Source organism: Blastomyces gilchristii (assembly GCF_000003855.2).
Source record: "Blastomyces gilchristii SLH14081 genomic scaffold supercont1.17, whole genome shotgun sequence".
NCBI classification, from domain to species: Eukaryota; Fungi; Ascomycota; class Eurotiomycetes; order Onygenales; family Ajellomycetaceae; genus Blastomyces; species Blastomyces gilchristii.
The window spans coordinates 285813-296587 of NW_003101666.1; the positions used below are offsets into that span (position 1 = coordinate 285813).

Consider the following 10775-nt stretch of genomic DNA (forward strand, 5'->3'; position numbering starts at 1 on the left):
TCACTATCTACTTCAAAGAGCTTATAACAGAATCTATTGATAAATTTCATAGTTAATCTACTGAAGTTAACAAGAGTTAAAGAATATAACTCAATTTTGATCATTATTAATTACTTTATAAAAATGACTAAATATATTTCTACTTATAAAAAGATTAAAGCCTCTGAATTAACTGATCTGTTTTTAAATATCATTATTTATAATCACAGTACTCTGAAATTGTTAATAATAGATTGAGAATCTCTCTTCATTAGTAAATACTGATCAGCTTTTTTTTAAGAACCCGCCGATAGATCCATCGAAAAGCCCTCGATCATACGAGCATTTTGACCTCATCGCCGACCGCATACCCCGTGTGGTGGTGGAGTTATCCAGCCAAACGTGAACCAGACGTTGTTCGAAACTCCTGTGTGGGATTATCCCCCGTTCACCCCTACCACACCACAACCCTGGGCCAAATTGCCATACAAATTGTAAGGCGAAGAGACCTAACCATATGCGCCAATCTTCTTGATTTTGGAAGATCCCCGACCTGTAATTGTGGAGATATCTGAGAAGCACCTTCCACGAAAACCCTGTCTATCTTTGATGTTCCAAAACATCAACGCCAAGTCCCACCCACGTACCGCCCTTCCCAATCTGGCCCACCTCCGGCAGAAAAATACAAAAAGATACCTCGGCAATAGTATCAAGCACATAATCAACGGACACATCTGAAGTGCATCCTCCGCGAAAAACCCTCTCTGTCTTTGGTGTACCAAGACATCAACACCAAGTCCCACCCTTGTACCGCCTCTTCCGATCTGGCCCATGCCCAGCAGAAAAATACAAAGAGATACCTCAGCAACTGTACTCGATACATAATCAGCAGACACGACAACTATAAAATCAGTATACTCCAAGGTCTGACTGAGCCTTTGATCCCTGCACAGTGAGATATATTAAATCTAGTTTTAATACCTCAATATTCAATAGATTCTGCAAGGGATTGAGAACAGCAACACTAGGTTTCTATTGAATTTGAGAATTAACTCTATATTGATATAATCATTGACAAAGTCTTCTATTTTGAGATATAAATAACCAGTTCCTCTACATCTCACTGACAATATTTACATTATCATATAGAAACAGACTTATATTCTCTATAATATCAAGACTCTGAAGAGAAAAAGTCTTGATAGAAGATATACAGTAGTGCATATCTTAGCAGTTTCTATCTCATTCTTCTGCAGCAGTTAATGCAAAAAAAAAAAAGATCTTAGAAATAGTTTTTTACTTCTCTTGAAAAAGTAAGGTGTTTTTCTCTGGGTTTTACACAATATTCTTACAAAGAATTAAAAACAGAGTTGTTTTCTGTCATAATTTCATATTCTTTTAAGTAAGAATTACTTTTTCAGTGACTGAAGAGCTTTCATTAATACTTAATTCTTTTTTACACTCTTTATTAACTGATTCAAGTTGCACACTTGTTGTGTGAGAAGAATTGAATGATTTAGAATAAAATTGAATAGTTTTAATCAATTTCTCTGCAAAAAATTGATTTATTTTTTGTCAGTTTTTCTCTCAAAAACTGTCATATCATCTGATTTATTATCAATTGATATCATACTTTTCCTCACTGTATCCTAAGAAAGAGATTGTAAAGATTTTATTAATTTATCTTAAAAATCAATTTTAGTTTATTAGATTCTCTTCAAAAATCTAACCTAGTTACTGAACTGGTGTGAAAAAAATCAGGTGTTTTATACACAAAAGTCTTTTATTCTTCTTTTGAAACAGTCTGACCAACTTTTCAATTGAAAACAGACTTAGAAATCTCTTAATTGAAACAGTCTGACCAACTTTTCAATTCAAAAGAGTTCAATAAATATCTCATTTGAAACAGTCTGATCAACTTTTCATTGAGTAAGAACAATGAGTTCAAAAGTACACTCAGTTGATGTGGAAAAAGATGCTTTCTCAAATACTATTCCTGAGATTGAAATTCTGAAGAGAAGAAAGAAAGAAGAAATAGAGAAACAACAAGTTCTTGAAATACAGAAACTTGAAAAAGTAAGTAAAATTCTTGAAAAGCAGTGTCTGAGTGAGATGAATGAAGAAGTTCTGTTAATTCTTCATGCTCAGGCTAGACAACTACAGAAAGTGATCAAGTTCAAACTTGGAATTTCAAACACAGTTCTAAAAACTTTGAAAATTTCTAATACAATCACTGACTCTTCAGTTTACTCTTCTTTCTTTTTCACTTCTTCTTCTTCTTCTTCTTTAAATCAGAAGAAAACATATGCTCAAGCAGCTGAATCTGCTGTCTCTAAACCTGCTGTCTCAAAACCTGCTCAAAATCCTGAGAAAACTGAGAAGTATACTGCTCATACTTCTATTCATAAAAAAGTGGAGAAAAAAATACAAAAAGAGAAAAACTTCCAAATCTTCAGAAATAGAAGACTTAGTCTCAAAGTCTCAAATCAGAACACCTTACAAAGAAACAAGCTAAACTCAAATCTCATTTTCAGAATCAGAAATGAAATTAATCAGCAGTTCTTTTCTCAGTTGATGACTGATATTGAAGTTCAAAAATCAGTTATAGCTTCAATTGAGCCATCATTCTTTGAAAACTCCATCATTCTGACTACAATGCCTGAATTTAGTGCAGAATTCCTTATTCAGAATGAGAATCTCTGAAAATCAGCAGTAGAATCTTTGCTAAACACAACAATTCTATCTGAGAGAGATGAAAAGTGAGACAAATTCATTCTTCATAATATTTCAGTTGAAATTTTTGACTGTGAAGAAGAAATGCTACTCCTCAAAAATGAATTAGAAGAATACAACTCTATTCAACTGAGAAAAGAGCCTGTATGACTAAATTCAATTGAGTTCAGACAAAGCAGAAGAAATGCCTCTGTTCTAGTATATATAAAGACACTTGAATAGTCAAAGATCTCTGAAGTAAGAGTAGCAGGTTTGAAAATGAGAGTTCATGAATACAAAGACTCAAGAATGAACCTCAAAGCTCAAACACAGTGTTCAAACTGTCAAAGATATGAACACTTTGCAATCTCATGTTTTAGAGACTCAAAATGTGCATTCTGTGCCAGAGATCACAGAACTAGTGAGCATAAATGTGAAACATGCTCAAAAAGAGATGAAATATGTCAACACACTCTGCTTAAGTGCTCTAATTGTAAAGAAAAACATGCATCTAGCTCAAAAGAATGTATGTTTGCTCCAAGAACTCAAAAGAACTGAAGAAAAGATGAAGCTCAAAGTCAATCTAGAACTGAAGAGAAGAGTCAAGTCAGTAAATCTACAACTGCAAGCTCAAAAAGAAGAAACTCTCAACTATTTAAATCTTCAAACTTCAATTCTCCAGCTAAATGTAAACAGAATTTGAGTTCTCAAACTCCTGTTAAGATTAGAGAATTGAGAAATGACTCTGATGATAAACTAGATATAATGCAAGCAGTTGAGATTCCTACTTTTCAAAATAGTTATAATCTACTATCTGATGATAGTGATTAGATTCTACTCTATCTCTACTCTCTTTTAGTATGAATATACAACAAAAATAATAAAAAAAGTTTAAAAACTCTTTAAAAATCACATTTATTCAAAATAATGTGAATAGAAACTCAAATTGTATTTATTCATGTCTTCAAATTGCATTTGAATAAAAAGTTGATTTTATACTGCTTCAGAAACTGAATTTTAATACTGAGTAAAAATACATCATTTCTCATTCAAGCTACTACTGCTTTCTACCTCAAAAGTCTGAGATAAAGTCAAGAGTAGTGATCTATGAAAGAAAGAGATCAAGATATTAATTTAATCTAAGATTTGATATCATATCTGACCCTGATATTCTGATGGGTGATATTATAGATAAAGAGAATGAGTTTGATACTATACAGCTTATAAATATCTATAATGAAAAGTCATTGAAGAAAAATAACAATATCTGAACAATTAATAGAGGATTTCTGAACATAACTCCATTAAGAAACTCTATAATTGCAGGAGATTTCAATGCACATCATCTCTGATGAAATTCAGAATGCAAGAGAGCAGTAAGAGCTGATAATCTGATTGAATGAACCTTTAAGCATTCAATAGATTTAGTTAATAAGTCTGATCAACAAACATTCTTTAGAAAAGACATGAAACAGAAATCTATTATAGATCTAATCTTCATGTCACAAAATCTAATGAAAAAAAGACTTGTAAACTGATTTATTGATTCAAATGAGACATCAGGATCAGGTCATGAGATTATTCAATTTGATATTGAACTGAGTGAAAAACAAATGAGTGAAAACCCTCTTCTCTCTAATCAGTTTAACTTTGAAAAAGCTGATTGAAAAGCAGTTGAAGAAAGCATAAAACTGTTAAAATCTGAAAGACAGAGTGAGCTATATTGGAATTCTGGTCAAGATATCTCAAATGAAATGCTTGAGAATAGAGTGAAGCTCATTACATCTATTATTCTAACAAGTGTTAGAGATAATATTTCAAAGAGAAAATCTTCTGAGTATTCAAAACCTTGGTGGAATGAGAATATCTCATCTAAAAGAAAAGAATTAGCTACTGCTAGAAGAGATTGAAAGAATGATGTAATATCTGATAAAGAGTTCAAAGCTGTCAGAAATGAATATTTTTCAGATATTAAAAGAGCTAAAACAGACTGCTGGAATAAATTTCTTGAAGAAGCATAAGAAAAGAAAGTTTTTAAAGCTTTTAACTATACTAGAACAAGAAGTGTAGCAAAACTTCCAGCCTTAGAATATGAGTTTCAGAATGAATCATATACAGCAAACTCTTTTGAGAAAAAATGTCAAGCTTTCATGAGAATTCTCTTTCAAAACTCATCAGAATCAGATTCAGAGGAAGAGAATATATCACTTCTCAACTACATTGATGAAAATGACTGGGAATGGCCTGATCTTACACAAGATGAATTAGAGTCAGCTATTTTCTCAAGTTCTGTTAAAACTGCTGCAGGGCCTGATTCAATTAATTACTTAATTATTCAAAATACATATTCCTACTTAAAGAATGAATATTTTGAGCTCTTTTTCAATCTCTTGAAAAATGGATATCATTCTGAATGCTGAAGAGAAGCCACTGGAGTGATTCTTACAAAACCTAATAGAAAAACTTCAATTTCTAAGTCATATAGAGTAATATCTCTATTGAACTGTCTAGAAAAGGTTTTAGAAAAGATAATAGCTACTCAACTATCTTTTATAAGCTCTATTAATAACTCTCTTTTATTCAGTGAACAAATGAGAGGTAGAAAACAATGTTCTGTAATTGACACTGTTCTCTCAGTTATTCATGATACTCAAATAGCAAAGCATGAAGATCTGGTCTCAACTGCAGTTTTTATTGATATAAAAGAAGCATTTGATTATGTTTCAAGGTCAAAGTTAATTCAGACTTTGAAGATGTTAAAACTGTCACTTTCTCTAATAAAATGAGTTAACTGTTTTATGTCTAAAAGAATCATACAACTTTTCTTTGATGAAATGAAATAAGACAAGACTGAGATAAAAATAGAAGTACTGCAAGAATCTTCAATCTCACTCATTTTATTTGCAATATACACTGCATATCTATTCAAAGATAGAAATATGAAAATAGTGTGATCTCTGAGTTATGTAGATGATATTGGTCTAGTCTACAGCTCAAAAACTATCAAAGAGAATTTGAAAGTGATTGAAAAAGCTGCAAAGGAAATCTTTGTCAGAGCAGATATCAATCAAATTCAATTTGATATGAATAAAACTGAGTTAATTCATTTCTTTTCTAGATTCAATGAGAAAGAACTATCCCTAACTCTTTTGAATAGAGAGATTAAACCCAGTTTAAATGTCAAATGATTAGAAGTATGATTAAACTCTAAGTTGAATTTTAAATATCATATTCAACAAAGAACTGTCAAGACAGAAAGACTATTGAACAACATTATCAGACTATCAAATACAGAGAGAGGTCTATCCTTCCAGGCTATGAGACAGTTATATATAGCCTGTATTACCTCAGTAGCTGATTATGGAGTTCAAGTTTGATGAAATAATCCAGGAAATTTCACTGAACTCTTTCAAAGTCTGCAAAACAGAGCTTTGAGAAGAATTCTGGGAGCATTCAAATCATCTTCTATTAAAGCAATGGAAATTGAAGCTTCAATTCCCCTCTCTGCTATTAGGTTTGAAAAGGCCTGTATGAACTATGCTCTGAGAGTTATAAAGATGAGCTTAAATTATATAATTAGAGAAAGAGTCTCTTCTTCATTTCCATCAATTAACTCTGGAAATGAACTGGATTGGAATAGATTTCTTGATTGAAATGAAAATAATTCTTCAAAGAAAATGCCTTCTCAACTGTACAGACTATGCTCACTGATTAAAAATCAATTTTCTTCTTTAAATGTTGAAAAAGTTGATCATGAGAAGTTATCTCTCTGAAGAGAAAAGCTTGAATCTCTTATAGACTTACAAATAAGTGAACTATCTAAAGAGAAAGAATATGAACAGTATTTGAAGAGAATTTCTACAATCAATATAAAAGACTCTATTCTGATTTATTCAGATGACTCAAAAAACAAGAATTTGAATAGATTAGATGCAGGCATTGCTTATACTGAAGATAATATTAATTTTATCTCAGATTTCTGGAATTTGAGCTGTGAATCTGAAGTCTTTGACACTGAACTATTTGCAATAGTGAAAGCTTTCAAACTTATTGAAATAAAATCTCATAAAAGAGAGAATAGTTTGAAAGAGACATGAATATTCTCTGATAGTCAAGCTGCTTTAAAAAGACTTAGAAATAGTCAGATTCATAATAATCAAATGAATCTTGAACTGATCTTAAACTCTGTTTTAAAAATTCAAAAGAGAAGAACATCAAAGCTGATAATTCATCTGCACTGAGTTCCTGCTCATATGAATATTCATGACAATGAATTGGCTGATTCAGCTGCAAAAAAAGGCTCAGAACTAAGCAGATCTATTCAAAAAATTGTGTCCTAGTCTTTTATAAAGAGAAAAATAAAAGAATCTTGTTTAGATAAGTGAAATGAAAGCTGGCAGAAATAAAAGAAGAGTATACATTATTCAAGATTTGAAACAAAACTCAAGTGAAAATCTTGTTCAATTAAATGTAAAAAGAAAATATTCTCATCTATAATACAGCTGAAACTAGAACATGGCTATTTCAAATCTTATATACAAAGATTTGATGATAGATTTGATTCAATAGAATGCTCATTCTGCAATGCAAATGAGAATCCTGAGCATATTGTAATGCACTGTGCATTATACAATAGTCTCAGAGTCAGATTGAAAGAGAAGTATGATCTAAGCTAATTAAATATGAGATTCTTATTCTCAACTGAGACAGGAATTAAATACTTAATAGACTTTCTATCAGAAACTCAAGCAGCTACAAGAAAATGACTGAATTCAGAAATATCTGAATATGAAGAGGAGGAAATTGATCAGATATAGTCTGTTAAAACAGCTATATACTATCTTTTAATAATTTGTTTCATTACAGTCTCTCTTTATTTTACTTTACTTTTTCCTTTCTATTCTTTTCTATCTATCTATTTAATGTGTCTATCTTTAAGACTGTGTTCTCTTTTCTTTTGTCATGATATTGTCAAATGATTTCAAAGTATCAGAAGATGTTAAAACACTGCAATTTGTAAACAGTTTTTGTATTCTGGGCTGGAATTTTCTGATTTTACATATCTGAAATTGGTGAATGTATAATAGTTAACTTTATAGATATAGGAAAAACCCTGAGAACTTTTAGTTCTCAGGTAGATGTCATAGTCTCTGACTGCATACATCTATAATTGAAGAATAATAATAATAATAACTGATCAGCTTTTTACTATTAACTTATAATAAGATATCTTCTCAGTACTGCATTTCATTCATAGACAGATAATCAGACTGAATATCAGAATCAGATACTAGAACAGCATCTTTAAGTATTCTGTTTATATTATTAGAATGATTAACTTAAACATCTTCTAATCACTGAATTTATATATAATAATACAAAGAATGCAATCTTAAAGATATCTTCTTTCTATACTTATTATGAATATAATTCTTTATTACTCAGTAATGTTATGAATAACATTTCAAAGAAAGAAATAGACAGTCAGAATGTTAAACAGATACAAAGAACAGAGTATTTCTCAGTATCAGAAGTAAAAGTGAGATTGAAACTTTTAAATAAAATTTATAAGAAGACAGTGAAAAGTATTCATTATACTCAGAAGTGATAGATAAAATACTATAATTAAAAACATCTTTTAATGAAGTTCTTGATAGAGAATCAAGTACTACTTTCAGTAAAGAATATCAAGATAATAAAACTATGTAAGAAGCTTAGTAAGTAATAACTAGAATCTTTCTCAGTAACAAGAGTAATAAGTAAGCAGATATATGAGTTGAAATTACTTACAGAATTAAAATCAATTCATTCTGTTTTTCACATTTTCTATTTAAAGCTCTATAAGTAATATCTCAGAGCAGAGCTGTCTTGACTGAATGATATTAAGATTAAGAGTGATACTGAATATCTTATAAAGAAAATATTGAATAAGTGAATATATTATAGCAAGCTTCAATATCTTATTAAATAAGAAGATTATTTATTGTCAGAGAATTCATGAGAATCACTTGAGTATTTGAAAAATACTGAGAAAAAGATTATAAGTTATAAGATGACTAGTAGAGACTGTCTTATTATATATCAGAGATATTGAGTAAGAAATACTGCTTAAGACTTCTCATTTTTCTCAAAGAGTTTTTTTAGAGATAATCTTATAATAATAAGTCAGTGTCTTATAAGCTCTGTAGCACTCTTCTTCTATTTTCTCTCAAAGAATTTTTTAGAAGTTTAATGAGACTATATAAGTGTAAAATTTCTGAAGCAGTTAATAAGAAAAGAAAGAAATATTTAAAATCAATAAAAAAGATTAATATTATTAATTCACAGATCACTACTATTCTAATAAGACTACAGTTCACTGAAAAAGTAAAAAGAGAGATTAGAGTCTATTTATTAATAATTATATCTTTATTAAACTCATTCTTCACTGTTAAAGTCTCTGACACTGATATTTTTATCTGCTGAGAAGTTAGTGCTGCAGCACTGCAGAAGAGTATAAGAAATATATAAAATATTAACTTATTAACTTACAAAGTATCTCAGTTATCTACTCTAATTAAAGTGAGATTCTCTTTAATCAGTAATTAATCTCTATAATACTTTTAACAGTGATACTGACTAATTTCTTCTTAAGATCAGTCATTCTGAGATGTTTTTTCATCTTAGAGACTTATACTTTTATCTTCTTTTACAGATAAGTAAGAGAGATCTTCTCAGTCTTGATAAAATTCATCAATACTTAGAGCTCTGAGACTCTTACTCTGTACTGCTTAAGTATCTAAGCTTCTTATTAAAGCTAATACAATATCTTCTTATAGAGTAGATAATACTTACAGAGAGATAGAAGTCATTATTATAAGTATAACAGAAATAATAAGAGTAAGAGAAGAGATAGATATATAAGATCTCTTTCTTCTTCAGCTGCTTAGCATAGTATAGATAAGTAATAATACTAGTCAGAGACTGTACTGAAGCCTTCTTATAAAAAGAAGATAAAGAAATTATAAGATTCTGTAGACTTAACTCAGTAGTATTCTGAGCAGAGCTCAGATATACTGTGAGAGAAGAACTATGAATTAAGCTTCTCAGAGTCACTGTTTTCAGAATCAAGCTCTTCTCAGATTTCTCTTTGAATGACTATACAGAGTTATACATTACTGTGTTAACTGAGAGAGAAGACAGTGTTATAACAGTGATAAGAGAGATAGAGAAAGAACTGAATATAAATAAACTAACTAGTAGAAGGAATAACATCTCACTGCAAGATATGATAACTATCATCACAGCTGTAAGAGAAGTAGAAGAAGATGTGATAATAAGAGCAGTGCTTCTGCAGCTCATTGACATTATCATCTCTGTCTTCAACCTGACTTTCTTAACAGTTATAAAGGCTGCAGCTGCACTATGAAGATGTTTATTATTTATTAGAAAATGTCAGAATAAGTCTCTTATTATCTCTTAAAAATGATACTCTCATACACTCACTATTATAGATAAGAGAGAGAGAGAAGAAAAATATTTTATAAGAAAAGAGAATCTTTTCAAAAAATCCTATTACTACTGTTAACTTTGTCTCTAAAATACATCACTTTTATAGAGAATTTTATATATAAAACAGAATATAATAAGAGATCTGTAAGTCACTTATTAACTATATTTTTCATATTTTAAATTAATATATAAGAAACTCACTTATTATATATTTGATTTGAATGAAGATGAGAAAAAAAAAATCTATATAGTTAGTAGAAAAACTCATCTATTTCTTTATATTATATACAGTATATGTACTATTAAATTAATAAGTAACTGTTACTATATAATAAAGATAATTTCTAATCTGATAATCTTAAGAGTATCAGAACTATACTCTTAAAGAATAGAGTATTATTATACTTCTAGCTATATTAAGATCTTACTGCAGTTTCATATAGCTTATTACTTTTATACAGATAATTTCATTCTGTTTGAACTGATTTTCAATTACTCTATAACATTATTTAGATATATCATAGAAAGATCTGATTAATGAATATAAAAACTCTACTTTTATACAAGATCAGCAGATTACTCTTTCTTAATAG

General features: G+C 29.7%; 1 protein-coding gene across 1 annotated transcript; it reads left to right on the forward strand.

Moving 5' to 3' along the window:
• Positions 1–1917: 1917 nt before the first annotated feature.
• Positions 1918–2682, forward strand: BDBG_17536 (uncharacterized protein; the record flags this gene model as incomplete). Its single annotated transcript, XM_031725231.1, has 2 exons — positions 1918–2055; positions 2275–2682. 2 exons carry the CDS (start codon positions 1918–1920, stop codon positions 2680–2682), a joined length of 546 nt encoding a protein of 181 aa, XP_031579902.1.
• Between the last annotated feature and the right edge of the window lie 8093 nt (positions 2683–10775).